The following is an 18,571-nucleotide window of genomic DNA, read 5'->3' on the forward strand; positions in this document are numbered from 1 at the left end:
ATTGAGGACAGAGCTAAAATCGTAAACCAAACCTAATTTTGAAAAGAAGCGTGATCTGAGTTTTATCTGCAATACCTTTCATGGCCACACGAGGGCGCGCTTGCATGATGCCGGTCATCATTAACTTCAAATTAACTCCAACCTTATGAATGCAAGAAGAATTCTGCAAACATGTACAATTCATCCACAATTTTACAAATTTGACTAATAAGAAATATTTTTCAACATAAATGAGTAGCCCCTTTTTGGAAAAGAAAGTTTTTATTTTACAGTGAACACAAGAACAATTTCCAAATATTTCGACCATGAAGTCTATCCACCCGGAGGGTTTTTCTAAAAAGTAGGTTCATTGAAAACTCTGAGAAAGTGAAGCCTAAATTTCAGGGTCACGGCATTTCTGTTGTTTTACGGTGTTCTGCAATTATTTCCAAATAAAAAATTTCCGCACGAGCGGTCTAAATTATTGCATTTTAGCTGCTGTTAATTTCGTTTCACTCTTGTGCAACGAAATTTAAAAATATATAATTCAGTCCCACCAGCAAATGTGCTACGATTAATAATTAAATCATAATAAAATGGATGATAACGTTCACTCGATCAACAGTTTAACCCCTTTCTTTCCTTTGCCGCGTGAACAGCCTTGCAGCCATTGTATGACGTCATTAAAACCTCCGATTCAAGGAGTGTGGAGAAGCGAATCGATTTTCTTCTCCAATCAGTGCTCCATTGAGAATGGCTTTTTTTTGTGTGTGGACAGGAAATGCACGCGCTTAACTGGTGGATAACCTTCTCACAAATTGACAGCTATTATTAATATTTTGGAACAAGTTTTCCATCTCAGGGTGAGTCAACCCCGTGTTCACGATTAGACTCGGTTTGCGGAATCATCTACCTGGAATTAGTTGAATCCTCGTGAACATTTTTTGGAGACTTTGCTTTGCTAATCTTTACTTGCTATTGAGTCAATATTCCGTGAATTTTTACAAAAAATGTGACTCTTTTTTGTGCACTTGACGAATGTATGTAATTTAATTTATTTTAATGGTGTGTGATGTAAATATTGATTTTAAAAGAAAACGTAAGGTTTTCCAACAAATCTTAAAGGTTGTGCTAATTTTTAAACTGCCAATTGTTTGATGGTGGTTTTTTTTCTTTCAATTATTTGAAAAGTTTGGCTGATTGAAAAACTTAATCAATACAGAACAGCTTTAACTTGGGACGATATTTATAACTTAATTATTCGTTGGATTTGAACAGATTTTAAAAGAAAACGTAAGGTTTTCCAACAAATCTTAAAGGTTGTGCTAATTTTTAAACTGCCAATTGATTGTTGGTGGGTTTTTTTTTTCTTTCAATTATTTGAAAAGTTTGGCTGATTGAAAAAAATAATCAAAACAGAACAGCATTAACGTGGGACGATATTTATAACTTTTTTATTCATTGGATTTGAACAGATATTGCGGAACACCGGCATATTCGTATCGGTCTTTTTCAAATTCTAATGTTTACATTAGATGAATTGAAAGCGATGGCAAAGCGTGTTAGTTTGATGAGTCTCGTCATACCATACGAATTAAGTGTGGCGGCGCCTATGAGGCGTTAAAGTCACATGCAAACCTGAACTAATTGTGTGAAAACATTCACATCAGTATAAAGGAGCGGCTGATGGACCTCACCAGCAGATGCCACAGACGTCCAGCCAGCATGACTGCCTCTTTACCCACCTACCAACTCTTCTGCCTCATCCCCGTCTTGGTCGTCCTTCTCCTTGCCTTTGGAAAATTTTTGTCCCGCCGGCACGGCAGTTCCCCGGTGGAAGGTCACGGCTTTGCCGTGCTGATAACCGGCTGCGATAGCGGCTTTGGATACGAACTGGCTCGACGCTTAGACCACAATGGTTTTGTGGTCTTTGCCGGCTGTTTGTTTCCACAGGGGTTGGGTGCCCAGAACCTGGCCAGAGAGAGCTCAGGTGATCTGAAAATCCTCAAACTAGATGTCACCAATGATGAGGATGTGGAGCAGGCAAAGAGGATCGTGAAGGAGAACCTGCCGGAGAAAGGTGAGATGATTAATGATGGACATTGTAATGTTGTGAATTTGGAGTGCATCAAGGAGCTGTTCTGAGACCATAGTTGATGATGATCATTTTGACCGAAAGCTCCTGCTTTCTGCTCGTCCTCAGGCTTGTGGGCGGTGGTGAATAACGCCGGCATCTCAGACTGGGCTGAGATCGAGTGGAGCACAATTGAAGACTTCCGCCACATGGTGGATATCAACCTCTTTGGCGCCATCAGGACGACCATGGCCTTCCTGCCTTTAGTGCGTGCTGCAAAAGGTAAGAGATCAAAGCGATCTTTCCCTTTTCACGCCACCGAAATTATTTTCGTTCCTGTCCACCGCAGGTCGGATGGTCTTTGTGTCGAGCGTCTTCTCATTCTTTAACTGCCTGAACATGGGGAGCTACAGCGTATCCAAACGGGGACTGGAAGCCTTTGCTGACTGCTTGCGGGTGGAAATGGCCAGCTTTGGAGTGAAGGTACTTTTGATGAAACCCAAACACAAAAAAATCATGTGATGTTGAGGCAAAAAATAAAATATGTGAAAGGCAGCAGACTTCTAAAAGGGCTCCTTTCTGTTGGCGTATCAAACTCGTGTAAAACCAGCATGAAATAATAGTTTCCATTTCCCTTCACAGTGCTTATGTGGTGATCGTGGAATAGGATAAGCGATTTTTGTTAAACTTCGGGATTATTGCATTTCTAGCTGATTTTATTACCCAACAGTTGTGATAAAAAAAAAAATCAGTTTGTGGTTTGTCCTCACCCCTCGGGAAATATTCGAATAAGTCAGCGCAAGAAGCTAAGCACTTGGAGATTTTCTTAAAATGTAAAGTGCAATATAAATAGAATTTATTATTATTATTAAGAAAAAGAAATCCCTGATGGAACCTTGAAGTTTGTATCCTCTCTCAGGTTAGCATCATTCAACCGGGTAACTTCGGCCAAGCTACCAACATCGTGAAGATGAAGACCCAAAACGATATTTGGAACAAGTTGGATGATGAGCGCAAGCAAATCTTCAACCGTGACTACATTGAGCTGGCCATTAATTACTTTATATCCACATGCAAAACGGGCTTCACCAGCCCAGACAAGGTCGTCGCCGCCATGTTGGACGCCCTGACGGCCCCCCGCCCAAAACCTCGATACATGATCGTCTCAGCCATGGATCGGGTCTTTTTCCAACTCCTTCCTTTTCTCCCTAGTGCTCTCACTGACTCTGTGTTTTCTCTCAGCTCCATGTATACGAAAAGAAAAGAAATGCTGTATGTGAAGTAGGGAAAGACTTTTTTTTTCTTCATTTTTTTATTTAATGGTATGAAAATGGCAAAATCTGTAACTGACTGATGAGTCTTAACTCTAAAGAACAATGGCCATGAAGGGTCTATATTTCATTTCTATTAGTCTGTTCACGGTTTTGAGCGAAAGCTCGACTGTATTCGCTTTGGTTCTCTTGAACAAACTGCTCGGGGCATTCTTGAGAATCTTGCTTGTTTGTATGCTAGTTTATGTATTCTATAAAAAAAATACATTGGGATTTTTTTTTCTTGGGTCTACGGGGCCACTAATAAATTGCTCTTGTACTATGGGCCAGGATTTTGTGTGTGAAATTTGTAAAGCTCTTTGTTCAGTAGATGTATTACTAGAAGGTGTTGTCCTGAAATCAGTTTTCACGTTGGAAAAAAGTGAAATCATAAGTAACATATACTAATTTCTTAAAATTCAACCTAAATTTGCTATGTTAAGTTATTTTGACTTGAAATAAAACTGTCAAGCAAGATCATTCTGCTTGTTTCAAGATACTTATTTGATCTTATAGTCTTGTCAATGAGTATTGAAAGCTAGTTTCAAGTACTAAGAGGATTAAAACAAACACTCAACATTTTAAGATGACTGACAACAAAAGAACCTGAAGGGATTTTTCATTTAAAAAATACTCATTTCAAGACTGCTGTAGATATGAGCCTAATATTATTTTCTCATTTTTCTAAATCTTGTCAAGTAAAACTTTCTGATTCTGTTTGCTTATAACTTGGCTTTTTTTTTCTCAGTTTAACATATTTTTTTCTTAAAATTTCCAGTGAATTTTTGCAGTGTACTTTTTATTCTTTTGATAGAGACATGACACTCAGATGCTCCCTTCCAAATGAAGTTCATCCCAAACATTTCTTTACAATAATATAGTCTTGACATGTCATTTTGCACCAAAATTCACCCGTTTTAATCCATCTCACAGGGCGGCCATTTTGCCACTTGATGTTGAAAAGACATCACAGTTGTCAGGGCTCATTTTCAGTTGACAACAAAATGGCTGCCCCTTGAGATGGATGAAAACGGATGGATTATTTAATTCATATTCCACAAACAAAAACATTTATCAGAAGACTATTTTGACAAGATAGGCTGCACAGAACATATTATCAAAAAAATCTGAGTCTGACTGCCCTTTAATATTCTTCATTTCTGGTATCTGTTTTAGTCATTTTCAAATGTGCGTCCTGTCACTGTTTTTGTTTGACCCATGACTGCTTTTTTCAGGAAAATGAATTCTGTTTCCACGGAGTGACGATTTTAAGGAGAATGTCTGCTGATTCTCAATCATAATTAAAAGGTCTCACCAGCTGAATGGGATGGGAGTTTCCAAATATCTGCATGATCTCATCTCGAAAAGAAACTGAGGTGATGTGGTGCAGATTCTAAGAACTTTTGGACATTTTGGGAAATGCTCATTCCATCTTTGGGTAACCAGGGTTTTTCTCTGAATTCCAAATGGGTCATCTTTTTCATTCAAACTATGGTTTATGCAACTGGAAATAGCTTCATTATGTTGTTGCAATACACCAGAGAAATTTGTGAGCTGAAGTGTGATATGTAAAGTTTTGTAAAAGTGTGAAAACGAATCCATTTATTTACTGTTATTCAAGTGTATAAAGGTGAACTGTACTATTCCAGAAGGCAAAGAAATCAATTGTCACGTCCTTGTCATGTATTGGGATGATGTGTTACAGAAGGCAGAGTTTTATCAAAGGAACCAATTGTCACGTCTTTGGGTGTGAAGGAAGCCATTTACACTCATGGGGTAAATACCTCATTCATTCAATTCAGTCCTGTGCTGATCTTCAGTCTCAGATGATGCTGGATGAATTGTGTGCCTTCAGGCTTTTACTGATTGACCTCATTGAAGTTTTTACTTTTTTAAACATAATTAAAGTGCTGAAGGATGTAAATGATGGGGTCAAGCAGCAATGTTTATATTTTGGTAGTCGGATTGGTATGAATATTTTGTCCTTGTAACATTAGTGTTAGACTTATTAAGGTTGATGTTTTCTCTATTTTATATATAATTTTTCAACTAACTGAAGTGTGACTTAAAGTATTTTGTGTATTAATTGTTTTATGTTTTTTGTTAATATCAGGGATGGACATGGCGGCTCGGTGGCGCACTGGGTAGCACGTCCGCCTCACAGTTAGGAGGGTGCGGGTTCGATTCCACCTCCGGCCCTCCCTGTGCGGAGTTTGCATGTTCTCCCCGAGCCCGCGTGGGTTTTCTCCGGGCACTCCGGTTTCCTCCCACATCCCAAAAACATGCTTGGTAGGCCGATTGATCACTCCAAATTGTCCCTAGGTGTGAGTGCGAGTGCGAATGGTTGTTTGTCTCTGTGTGCCCTGCGATTGGCTGGCAACCGGTTCAGGGTGTCCCCCGCCTACTGCCCGATGACGGCTGGGATAGGCTCCAGCACGCCCGCGACCCCCGTGGGGACTAAGCGGTTCAGAAAATGGATGGATGGAGGGATGGACAACTGACAAGTTTTTTAAATCACTTTTTATTTTTTTATGTGAATTTATTAAAATTAAGGGATTCAAGTTTCTAGTTTATGGTTCTTTTCGGCTTCCGTATATTCTCAGCGTAACAGCTTGGGTACAGTAAGACGCTCCACTCTGCGTTTATTTTCAGTTCATTTAAATGAAATAACAAATAACAAATTTGTCATGATGGTCAAGGTTTTAACCCTGAACAGTGGTGACATGACATTCTGTTTCAATTTTATATTCAGTTTTAATTGTACGTTGATGCATATATTGTACTTTTTCGCGGTAATACCGAGCATCATACTTCTTTGGACCATTCAATTAGAGACGAGTTGTAGCGATTATAGACGATCTTTACTGTTTGCCTTGTCAACAGATCAATTCGCCTACGCCTGTGCTAGCCTAGCATTCCATCACGTTAGCTTCTGGCTGCTTTACAAACGCTTACCGGTTCAACATAAAGTATGAAAAAAATAACGAGCTGCCGGTAAGGATTCTTTGTACGATGTGACAAGGTACACGCAGGAGCACCGTAAATTTGTGCTGCTGAATGAGTCCCACGACTCGCCAGCTGGAGTCGGCTATGGCTGTTAATATGTTGATGATGGTGATGATGATGTTGTTGACAGGATGACACCTGCTTGTCACTACTGACCTGTTCCACTTTCCTCGCCTACAGATCATCAACGCGTTGAAGATGTTAACGGGCAGCGAGGGAGTTTTTTTATGACACGCTCATGGGCAAATAAAGCTCACGAATGGAAAACCAGAGGAGGAGGTAAGGAGGATTAAAGTGCTGCTGCTGTTTGCGTTGTGTCCAACCATGCTGGCGTTCTTTTATGCTTAAAATATATTTTTTTTCTTGGGCTAGTGATCGGAAGTTTCTAAGACCAGTTCAATATTTGACCTTCTTTTTTAATCTTAAGCAGAACCCTTAAGTGCCAAACTACTCGCACTCATTTTTTTTAAATTCATTTATTTGCCCAACACAATCAATATAATGACAAACCATAATCATAAGAAGCAATTGTACAGGTGAGATGTTTTTCCCAAACATGAGCTCAATAATGTTAAAATGTATTTTCCCTGTTAAGAACCAAAATTCAATTCAATAAATTCCTTGTTTATTCATGATAATTCCCATGGAATGTTTACACTTTTAAAAATATATGGACTTTTGCAACTGTAAGAGCTGACCCATTCCAACTATGTCCTCTATGACTCATGATCTGGCAGCTCTGAAGATGATGGTGGAGGAGGGCGAGGCCTGCTCCATATCTGGAAGGGCTACTACTACCGCGTGGCCCCCGAGAAACTGCTCCTCCCCCATCCAGTTCTCCAGGTCGCTCTGGGTAGAAACCATGGAGTTCTGCTGGTGGAAGGTAAGTGGAAGGTGTTTACAAACTTTTAAGTCCCTCGGTTTTTCATGGTCTTGCTGTGTTCAATCAGGCGGACAGGTGTTTACATTCGGACACTGTCCATGGAAACAGAGTCAGGTGACGGAGTTTGTGGCGCCCACTCTGGAGGGCGCACTCAGCGGACAGCTGGTTGTGGCTGTGGCTGCCGGAAGCTACCACAGCGGGGCGGTGACAGACGGCGGCAGTGTCCACATGTGGGGCGACAACACCGCCGGACAGTGTGGTTTGTCGGGGCTCACCTCCGTCCCCAACCCGACTCCAGTCGCTCTGGCGGACTCTGATTGTAGCTCCTTGCCGTCGGTGCCTGTACTGGAGCTGGCCTGTGGGGAACAGCATACCTTGGCGCTCTCGGTCCAGCGGGAAGTGTGGGCTTGGGGCAGCGGCTGTCAGCTGGGCCTCGGTGCCACCGTTTCTCCTGTCTGGAAACCACTTAAGGTTGAGCATCTAGCAGGCAGGTTTGTACTTCAAGTAGCCTGCGGGGCTAAGCATAGCCTGGCCCTGGTGCGCCGCCTAGGCCCCCGGGACATCCAGCGGCCCCCGGCCGATAAATGCGGGCAGTGTGAGCAACTGCTCTACACCATGACGGACAAAGAGGATCATGTCATCATCTCTGACAGTCACTACTGCATTCCTTGCTTAGAGCAGCCAAAGCAGGAGGAGAGGCTCCAAACGCCATCTCCAAATCCTGTGCTGAAAATGTCTCCATCAGAACCTGCCCTTTCCTCCAAAACATCCACATCACCCCCTCAATCTGTGTCTCCGGCACCTATCAATAACTCTGAATTAGAAAATTCAGAGACTCAAGAGTCATCTGTAGCTGGCGAGGAACCGCCTGCTTCAAACTTTGACCTTTCAGAGACAAAGTCAACTGGGGCCCCAAGTGCCAAGGCTTCTCCTTATCCAGACGAGCAGGCCGTCAAAGATTACCTGAAGAAGCTCTCAGACAGCACCCAGGCTGAGAAAACACCAAAGGTGACTCTTGGAGGACTACACACGCTGCTGGTAAGTGTTGCCCATAGAGAATAAAAGTACACATTTCCGATCGAGTAAAGTCCAACCCGCTTATCGTATCTTCCGGGTTGCTCATTTTTAAAGCCGGTCGATCGTCTTGTTTGTTTTTAGCCCTCGGCGGCCGGACTCATCAGCGCCTCCACCAACAATCCCCTCAACAACCTGGTGGCCTCTTGCGCTTCGGCCGTCGGCGAAAGGGTCGCCTCCACCTACGAGGCGTTGTCCCTGAAAAAAATGATGAACATGTACCTTCCCACGTCGCGCGGGTCAGTCAAGCAAACGCCCGCCGGTCACCCAGCGGGTGAGAACGGCGCCGAGCGTGTCCGACGGGAAGACTCTGCGCAGGCCAAGAAGAGTTCCAGCACTGGCGACATCCACGAGGAGGAGGCGGAAGGCCCGCATCGCCGCTTGTCGCTCCCGGGACTCCTCTCACAGGGTAGATACGCTGTTCACCTCTTATCCTCCTCCTATGGGCTGCTGTGTAAGTAGGGCCCCGTGGTCGTGCATGTTGGCATCACCTGCATGTTTCCTCCACACGTCGTGACGTTCTTGTCGTGGTGCATCCATTTGCCTTCTTTTCTTCCTCTTAATGTGGTTTTGATTTTTTCATTTACTTGCTGTGTTTTGATTTCCCTTCTGCACACCTGCAGTGTCCCCACGACTGCTACGTAGGGTCGGCCGTTCAAAGATGGCCGCCGCCGCGGCTCTGACCTCTTCGGAAATGGCGACCCCGGCGGATCAAGAGGTGCTGCCCTCCCTGCAGACGGAGGTGTGGAGCTGGGGCCACGGCCAACACGGGCAGCTCGGCCACGGGGACAACGCGGACAGGTCGGGCACGCTGCCGCCAAGCTCGTCGACACGAGCGAGCGAGGGGCCGGGTAACAACTCAAGTGTGATGTTTTGCAGATCGCAGCCGCTCTGCATCAAAAGTCTCAATAGTAAGGAGGTGGTGCGAGTGGCAGCCGGTTCTCATCATTCCCTCGCAGTGACTGCCCAGTCGCAGGTCAGTCGACAGCTGTGGTCGCGGGACTGCTAGGACCCAAATGTGCAAACATTTGGGGTTGACTCAGAAGGTTTAGCCCGTGTTTGATTTCCTTTATTTATTTATTTATTTATTTATTTATTTATTTATTTAATACTGTGTAACAAAGTTGAAATTTTCTCCTTGCAACTCGTCTCGTCTCTGTCTGTCTTGAAGTTGTTGTCGTGGGGAAGTAATAGCCAAGGTCAGCTGGGCCACATGGAGTCCCCCAGCACAGTCCCTCGTCTGGCTAAGGTGCGGGAGGAACATTTTAAGTGTAACTCCCCATCCGGGTGCACGCTAATGTACCTTGCTATCCGGGCCGCAGCTGTCCGAGGGAATCCGGGTGTGGGACGTGAGCGCCGGAGAGTGTCACACGCTGCTGCTTGCTGATGGAGACTGCATGCAGCCCATCATCTATTACAGTGGAGAGCAGGTGAAAGAGGGCAAGCAGCAAGACGGAGACAAGGAAGAAGAAGCGGAGGAGTCATGTGACGGCTACGCCCGGCAACCTGTGCTGCTTCCTTTCTGCATGAACGTAAGAACAAAACTCTGTTAAACCACTTGGTGAAACTCAGATTGTGACGCTTGTGATTTCCAGTTAGGATTTGTGAGCAGCGTGTTTGCTGGCGGCCAGCAATGCGTGGCACTCTCAGACAAGAACGTGATGGGCTTCATCGCCAGCTTGCACGAGCTGGCGTCGGCCGAGAGGAAATTCTACTGCAAGCTGTCGAGCATTAAGACACAAGTCTTGAGCCCCTTGATGGCTCTCGGTAAGAACGACACATATGAGAATGTCATCTCGCGGTTGACTAATTTATTTTCCTAGAATCTCTGAGCGTCAACCTCGGCCCGGTCATCTTCAAGATCCTGCGGACGCTCGCCGGTCAGTTTGGGCACTTGTGTCATCTGACCGGGCAGCACGCCGTCAGTCTCACCGCCAACCTCCGGCGCAGCCGCAGTCTTAAAAGTCTCTTTATCCTCGACCACACCAGCATCTTCCTAGACTCCTACAAAGAGTATGTGTTCAAAATCCATAACTGACTCTTTACAGTCTTTACATTCTACATCATATCGTCAAACCCAAGGCCAGATATGGCCCGCCACATAATTTTATGTGGCCCGTGAAGACACATTTTGCATGGACTTTGTGTCATTACTAAAATGACAAATTATCTTCACTTTTTAAAAACAGATATTGCTAGCAATTTTTATGACATTTTTGAGCAGTTTTTACAAGGCTGTGATTTCAAAGCTAGTTATTCGTTAGCTTGTTGTGTAGCCTATACTGTATGGATAGAGAATACATTGACAGTCATAATGGCCTTCTGAGTTTAACACCCCTGCATTATTTTTCAAGATACAGCAGCTCTTTGGACGACTTCCAGGTGATGGGAGGCTTCCCGACCCTCGCCAAACCCTCGCTGTGAGTACGCTGTCAGAAGGAAAGCTTTCAGGAAAAATGTTTCAAGTGTGACCGCTGCTTCCAAAGTCAGACAGTGTGTCATTTTGTAGTCAGTAATGACATGGTCAGTTCTCGCTTAAATGAGTGTAAAAAAACGAATAAAGTCGAATAAGATATGCAGCAGGGAAGGTCGCAGGGCACTAGAAATATAAAGAAGCATTATCAAAGGAATCTATTGGAATGGAAAAAAAAGAAAATGTTTACAAAAAAAAAAACTCAAGTGTGTTATGTTATTTGAAACTCAAGCTTGAAGTGTTTTGAGATCAGACCGCATAGAACCGAGTTGAATCGATAGAATATTATTTTAATTACACAATTTGGCAGGCAAGAAAGAGTTTTTATTAACAAGTTCATCCGTTTCTCCAAAGCGATTGTTTTGGAAAGAGTCCCGAGCTCCTTCAGAAGTTGTCCGAGTGCAGTGAGGGGAACCTCGCCGTGGTGGACCTCCTGCAAGCGCTCTTCTACCTACCCGCACTTCACCTCCAAGAGTACGGACGGCTCCTGCTCAAGCTGGCCACGTGCTTTGAAGTTGTAGGTCAAACGCGACGAGCTCCTCGCAGCCGGCGGCTCGGCTCAAACCCGCCGATAGATGAGACGTTGCGCGTCTGTGTCCGTCAGAGCTCCAGCGAATACCAACAACTGCAGGAGAGCTGCTCCAAGTTTGAAGCTTTGGACCTTCTGCTGAAGAAGAAGAAGAAGGAAGCCGAGTACACTTTTCTTTTCTGGAAAGGCTTCCCCGGCAAGATGACGGTAAGCTAGCTTGCCCTAACTAACACACCCATTCACACCCATGGCCAGTGTGAAGTCTTCAAGGATCCTCACCCGTCTTGTTTTTAAATTGTTAGGACTCTTTACGAAAGCCTCACCGCCGCCTCATCTGCGAGAGCAGCAACAAAGCTCTGACGCTGCAGAACGCCGGAAGGTTCTCTGTTAACTGGTTCATCCTTTTTAATGACGCTCTCGTCCATGCGCAGGTCAGCTTCACACACACACAAACACACTTATTGTACCTTGCTGCACTTTCAAGCTTTTGTTTGTGTGTGCTTGCCCTCATGCACTCAGGGCATGGCGCCTTGTAAAAACCTCGTAAGTATGAAGCTCCGCATCGCGTGTGTGCGTGCGTTTGTGTGGTAGCAACATATATTTAAAAAATTATAAAATATAGAGAAAATAATGAACTAGTTCATGTTTGGAACTTGGTTCCAGATTTTTATGACCTGAACCGAACTACTTTTCTAACATCTGTCTGGATGGAAAAAGCATGAGGACTCGTTGACCTTGTTCCGTTTCAAAGAAACAAGAAATAAAAAGCATCCATGATTCCCTGAAACACTTCCCCGAGGCCTGTCAAAATGATTCACAACTTGAGTGGTGGAAGAAAACCGAAGACAATTGTGAACAGAAGCCCGTCTCATACCTTGCTGCAACACAAAGCCGCCATGGTTGTGTGTTGCCTCGGCGCATTTAGTCGTTTGACAAAATAAACCTTAATTAACCTGTACTTGACGTCAACAGTTTCGAGCTTTTTGAGAATAAACGGAGGGAGGGATGGATTTGTATGTTTTTTTTTTTGTGGTATTGAGTGAGTCTGTGTTGTGCACATCCCTTTCCCCTCCTTGGCCGTTGTCATTTTCTCCCCCCCCCCCCCCCCCCCCCCCCCCTAATTTGGGCATTAAAAAGTCTGACAAGATCCGTGAGTCATCTGAACCCGCAGGCAGTGGCATGTGTGCGCGGCATGACTCTGAATGCGGCATGTCATCCGACTGACCTTCATCTCCCCCTTCTCAGTTCTCCACCCATCATGTCTTCCCCTTGACCACGTTGTGGGTGGAGCCTATTCCAGAGGACAACACTGGCCTGTGAGTGACTTTCAATTGATGATCAAAGATGTTTGTGAAATTAGACATCTGCTCATTTCAATTGTCTTCTTTGAGGAGCTACGGACTGAAACTGATCACACCGGAAGAAATGTTCACCCTGTTAGCCAGCTCCGCCATGGAGAAGGTCGGTGAAATGAGACTGTCCATGTGAAGAGTTGGTGCGAGTTCTTTTTTTCTGGTGCTCACTTGATAGGCCAAGTGGATCCGTTGCCTCAACCAAGCAGTGGCTCAGGCTCTCAGTTTAGGTGAGGGACAAACGTTCGAGCCTCCCATTTGCAGGAGCGCCACGTATACGTTTTACAAGGACGGACGACTGAAAGAGGCCACGTACGAGGGCCGCTGGTTGGCCGGAAAGCCCCACGGAAGGTACGACTTGTTGATGTTTGTGTGTGTTTTTTTTTTATTTTCTCAAGATTGCAGATTAGCATTATTGCTTTTTTCAGAGGCGTGATCAAATGGCCTGATGGGAGGATTTACACAGGCTCGTTTAAGAATGGACAGGAAGATGGGTGAGCTTCAGCCAACATGATCGTAGATGGGATGTCATATCTTGTCGTAAACATATTTTTGTTTAGGTTTGGGGAATGTGTGGCTCCGAATAAGAGCCTGGACACAAACGATCGCTATCAAGGTCACTGGAAGGACGGCAAGATGCACGGCGTGGGCACGTACAGGTGGGCATGTTCTGCTATTTGTTTTTATAATAACATGGATACATGTTTTGATCTCTCGAGGGGGAATTCAACTGTTCAAATATGTCAAATTTATCGTGTGTATATCAGATTATTTTGAAGTAGAAATCAAAAGTTTCCATGCAGCCTATGGGCCCCTTCAAAAATTTAACATGAAACATAAACAAATGTAGCTTCATGCAATATTGTCTGGCAAAATTAAAAAAAATGAAAATTAGTATCAAGTGTTTGGTTATTTTTTTTTATTTAAAAAAAAAAAAATTAATAACGATGTTCTGACTAGTGTTTTTTTTTTTCCCCCTCAAAAACTTAATTGTACAGCAGCAGGCTGATGCAACACATGACACAATATCATTTGATGGTAGCGTGACTTATGAGTGCCTGGACTTGTTGCCCGACTGATATTGGCCAATTCTGATATTTATCAGAAGAAACTTCCGATAACTGATTCATCTCACGATTGATTAAAAAAAATATCTAGTTTGTCTATATGTGCACAATGATTGGCTGGCAACTCTATGCGTAGATATGCCAGCACCGAGGTCTACGACGGCTCCTACCAGGAGGGCCTGCGGCACGGCCACGGAATGCTGCGGAGCGGCAAACTCAACACCTCCTCGCCTAGCGTATTCATCGGCCAGTGGGTGAACGACAAGAAGACAGGCTACGGCGTCTTTGACGACATCACGAAGTACGTAGGAGCCTGCTGCGGCATCCTGTTTCAATGCACTGTGAGTGCTCAGTTGTTGTTTTTTGTCTCCATCAGAGGCGAAAAGTACATCGGCATGTGGCAGGACAACGTGCGGCAAGGCAACGGGGTCATCGTCACGCAGTTCGGCCTTTACTACGAAGGATCTTTCAAAGACAATAAGATGATGGTAGGAGAAGAGATGATGACAAAGTGTATGGGGAAAATGTATTAAAATAAATACTTTATTTGGGCCCCCAGTAGTCTAAACACAGTAAATATTCGGATCAATATTATAGAATAAAAATTAAGTGGAATAATCCACCAGATGTTTTTATTCATCTCAGGAAGCTGCTATTTTGTCTTATACTGCCACCTGCTGTTGACTTTAATTGACGTCACGGTGCCTGCGGACTCATTTTGCAAACGTCACTTATCCAAAGCCCAAAATTAGGTGAGCTGTGACGTTCTCAAACTGAGCCAGCTGGTGGCAGTCGAGGGCACCGATGGGTGTTTTTTTCACCTTAATTCTTAATCCACAAATGCAATATTAATTAGAATACTGCATTTACACTACACAAAATAATATTTTATTGCAATGAAAAATTCTCACCGACTTTAATTTCAAATGTTGCCATCGACCATTGAATTATCTGTCTACTTTTGTTTCAATGTAGTATGTCACTGTAATGAGGAAAAAAAAAGTTCAGTCGTGAAAAGACAAACATGGCACGCAGATTGATTTTGTCTTTCAGGGCAGCGGAATCCTTCTGTCTGAGGACGATACGACGTACGAGGGGGAGTTTTCCGATGATTGGACACTTAGCGGCAAGGTGACTACTACTAAGTATTCCATTCATAATCAATCTCCAGGCCAATGACAGTATTGACACGTGCGTGACCTTAGGGAGTCCTGACGATGGCCAACGGCGACTACCTGGAAGGCTCCTTCAATGGCGAATGGGGCGCCGGTCCCAAAGTGACTGGCTCTTACTTCAAGCCGCAGATGTTTGAAAGTGACAAGGACAAGATTCGATCAGTGTAGGTTCACCTTGATTTCATGACGTGGAAGTCATGATAAGAAATCACTTTGCCGCCATGTTGTTTCCTTGTATCAAAATAATGTTTTCAATTGTCATCTTAAGAATGAAAGACTCTTTTCTAAATGAAATCCACTTTCAACGTGTCAGGAAGCTGGGCTGTCTTTGCGTGAGCGCCGAGGAGAAGTGGCAGGCGGTGTTTGACGAGTGTTGGCGCCAACTCGGCTGCGAGACTCCCGGCCAGGGTGACAACTCCAAAGCGTGGGACAATATTGCCGTTGCCCTCACCACCAACCGACGACACATTCTGGACAGGTTCGTTGTCAATTTTTTATTGATATTGATATTTCCCCGCCTTTCGTCACATTTGAAAAATGTTCACGCGTCTCTCAGTCCAGAACCTCTGTCTCGAAGTCACAGCAGAACTCTGGAGGGCTTAGAGGTGATCCCCCAGCATGACGGTCCCATGACTATGGAGCGATATCACGCCATCCATCTTTACCTCATCAAGGTACAAGTTGTACGCCACTGAGCTCATACAATTCAGTTAGAAATTTCTGTGATGAAAAAAAGTACTCAGCTTGAGTGCTGATAAGCACTTAAGGCGGCATAAATCCTACAAATCATTTGTCATCTTCACAGGCATGTGACACCCCGCTTCATCCGCTGGGCAGGCTTGTGGAAGCTTTGGTGGCGGTCTACCGGATGACGTACGTCGGGGTCGGCGCCAACCGACGGCTCCTGCCACAGGCTGTCTGCGAATTAAAATCTTATCTCAATCGCATCTTCCAGATTGTAAAGTGAGCACCCTCAAGCCCCAGCACGCCATTTTTCTTCACACGGCAGCGGTTCACAACACAAGTTATCTCAAGGCACTACAGTAATCCCTCGTTTATCGCGGATAATTTGTTCCTAGACCACCCGCGATTTGTGAAAATCAGCGATGTAGTGTCACCCTTTTTTTTTATTTTTATGTATGAATAAGTGTATATTAAACCATATAAGTGCATATGTTATCATTAGAACATTAAATAATATAATTTTTAAAAGTCCGTCATGTACTGAAGCCGCGATAATCGAACCGTGATGTAGCGAGGGATTACTATACAGCAGTTCAAGAGTTATTTTTTCTGTGCAGGTTTCTGTTCCCAGACTTGCCAGAAGATGGCGGTATAATTCGAGAGCCAACCGACCTCGGGGAGAAGGAATCGGACTGTGAAGTCTCCAAGCAGGATTTGATGGTGGATCTGGAGCGGTCGCTCCGTAGCCACGTGGTGAGCAGCTTGGCTCTGCTGCTCCCTGTGCTGTTGCCCCGCCTCTACCCGCCGCTCTTCACCCTCTACGCTCTGGATAAGGAGCGAGAGGACGATGTCTACTGGGAGTGCGTCCTCCGCCTGAACAAGCAGCCCGACCTGGCCCTGCTCGCCTTTCTGGGTGTCCAGCAGTACGGCTCACGCTACAAGTGGACTGCTGCAACTCGGATGCACTTTTAAATCTTTGCTTTATTGTCTTTCAGGAAGTTCTGGCCCATTTCAGTCTCCATGCCGGCACCTGCGGAAAACCTCCAGGTAGTTTGGCTTGTGTGTTTTTGTTTCCTAGCACACACAAATGTAAATGTTTTGTATCTCATCCAGGTTCTGTCAGGCACCAAAGATACTTGCTTCGCTTCTGCAGTTGAAACTCTGCAGCAAATTAGGTTTGTCCTCATAAGCATATGAATGGACAAATATGCTTATCTAATACAAATATATTTATTTGTGAAGTTTCTCTTGTATTTGGTTTTCAGCACAACATTCACCCCATCAGACAAGCTCCATGTGATCCAGCTGACCTTCGAGGAGATCACAAAAGAAGTGCAGTCACTTCTGAATCAGGACTTCCTGTGGTCCATGGATGACCTATTTCCCGTTTTCCTCTACGTGGTGCTGCGTGCTCGGTGAGCGCCAACATTTTTGGATTCATTTATATCCAACTATAAATGTGGGTCAAATGTCGCTAATTTTTTTTTTTTTTTTTTGGTCAAATATACTAGAATTAGAAACCTCGGGTCAGAGGTCAACCTGATCGAAGACCTGATGGACCCTTGCATCCAGCACGGAGAGCATGGAATCATGTTTACAACTCTGAAGGTGATGATTTTCAAAAGTGATGGCGGCCATACATTTTGACCTCTAGTAGAATTTTGCTCCCGATACAAAGAAGAAAAAAAAGCGACTGTCGCTGACTGAGTGAAGCCATGGAAATGTTCTCTGTCCCTCCACAGGCCTGTTACTACCAGATCCAGCATGAGAGGATCACTTAATGCTGCAGCAGCAGCAGCTTCTTTGACCGACGCGTACGCCGTGGCTCCTCCCCCCTGCCATCAGCCCTGCCACTAAGCGCTCCATCTGCTGCTGGCATTTATAGGAAGACCACCTTCCCCCTTTTGTGACCACGAGCGGCTGCCGCAGTGTTGTTCCCGCCATGTACAGTATGCAGTACTTCAAGTGTCCACATGTGAAAAAAAATCTGACAATTACCTGAAAGTGTACAACACTATAGTAATTCCTTTTTTTTTTTTTTCTGTCAGAAGACATGATTGATTTTAATCCAACAGGGCAAACTATTGCAAGCCTGTAAAGCAATTCAAGCCATAAATCTAGCAAGCAGTGCTAGCCAAAAAAAAAAAAAAAATGGGACAGAAAGCATACTGGGGTCGACGCAACGGGACCTGATGCATGCTTGTTTACTGCTCGGTCACAGTTCTCACAAATGTTGCGTCATTTTGTAAGTGTTCACTACAGATTGTTTAATCATTGTGTTGTGGCGTTGGAGAGGGATTATTTTGTGTTCTCTGATTATTTAACTGTGAAAGTGATTGCAGCCACAACTGAGACTTTCTTGTGAATCACACTAAAAACAGATACTATTTTTCCTCAGTTTACATCTTTCTCAATTTGACTGGGAAGAAGCATACAGAGGATCTTGAAAGTCTACACACCCCTGCTCAGATGGCAGGTTTTTGCAATCTGGAAAAAAAAAAAGGTGCGTTTGATAAAAGTCTATTGAGTTGTACAGAGAATAGGTGACATTCACAAGTATTTTGGTCTGGCATTTGAACAGGGGTGTGTAGACTTATACAGTACGTGAAACGATGTAACTGACGTGAAGGAAGCGTTTGATTTACGCTCCGGTTATTATAAATTTAAGGCCTCGTTGCTGCTAAACGATGGCTATAAAACTGAAGTTGTCTTTATTATTGAATGTGAACCAATGATATGTGACAATAAAAATATGTTTTGTTGAGGAATTATTGGTTGTTACGTTTTGGGCAGCGACTCGTAATTGTCAATTATTTTATCTTTTTTTTCTTAATATTCTCAATTTAAAAAAAAAAAGTTATCCAAATGATTTATCAATGATTAAAAAAATCATCGATGAAAAACAGATTTTTGTTCTTTAATATTTGAAGGGTTTAAAACTAAGCCGCTTGTCACTCAAACAAAA

The 18,571-nt window shown here is 44.0% G+C and overlaps 2 protein-coding genes across 6 annotated transcripts; both read left to right on the forward strand.

Moving 5' to 3' along the window:
- Positions 1-653: 653 nt before the first annotated feature.
- zgc:113142 (uncharacterized protein LOC503524 homolog) lies at positions 654-3,843 on the forward strand. The gene is made up of 5 exons (XM_049753324.2): positions 654-842; positions 1,650-2,059; positions 2,183-2,335; positions 2,403-2,536; positions 2,973-3,843. The coding sequence occupies exons 2-5, from the start codon at positions 1,666-1,668 to the stop codon at positions 3,336-3,338; spliced, it is 1,047 nt and encodes a 348-aa protein (XP_049609281.1). The 5' UTR covers positions 654-842; positions 1,650-1,665; the 3' UTR covers positions 3,339-3,843.
- A 2,361-nt stretch (positions 3,844-6,204) lies between these two features.
- als2b (alsin Rho guanine nucleotide exchange factor ALS2 b) lies at positions 6,205-18,374 on the forward strand. Of its 5 annotated transcripts, none has more exons than XM_049753171.1 (34): positions 6,205-6,357; positions 6,550-6,648; positions 7,107-7,252; positions 7,320-8,290; positions 8,411-8,780; positions 8,950-9,127; positions 9,206-9,302; positions 9,498-9,575; positions 9,649-9,858; positions 9,922-10,093; positions 10,150-10,339; positions 10,681-10,746; positions 11,154-11,316; positions 11,404-11,535; positions 11,631-11,759; positions 11,848-11,871; positions 12,574-12,644; positions 12,720-12,789; positions 12,859-13,031; positions 13,109-13,174; positions 13,241-13,339; positions 13,884-14,048; positions 14,124-14,235; positions 14,801-14,878; positions 14,953-15,086; positions 15,236-15,400; positions 15,479-15,596; positions 15,728-15,885; positions 16,224-16,529; positions 16,602-16,653; positions 16,720-16,781; positions 16,872-17,021; positions 17,118-17,214; positions 17,349-18,374. In XM_049753171.1, exons 2-34 carry the CDS (start codon positions 6,629-6,631, stop codon positions 17,385-17,387), a joined length of 5,061 nt encoding a protein of 1,686 aa, XP_049609128.1. In that variant the 5' UTR covers positions 6,205-6,357; positions 6,550-6,628; the 3' UTR covers positions 17,388-18,374. The 5 variants fall into 5 exon arrangements, with proteins under 5 accessions (XP_049609128.1, XP_049609129.1, XP_049609130.1 ...); XM_049753172.1 differs by having other exon boundaries at positions 12,723-12,789; XM_049753173.1 differs by lacking the exon at positions 11,848-11,871.
- The last annotated feature ends 197 nt before the right edge of the window (positions 18,375-18,571 follow it).

Source organism: Syngnathus scovelli, chromosome 2 (assembly GCF_024217435.2).
Source record: "Syngnathus scovelli strain Florida chromosome 2, RoL_Ssco_1.2, whole genome shotgun sequence".
In the NCBI taxonomy this organism is placed as follows: Eukaryota; Metazoa; Chordata; class Actinopteri; order Syngnathiformes; family Syngnathidae; genus Syngnathus; species Syngnathus scovelli.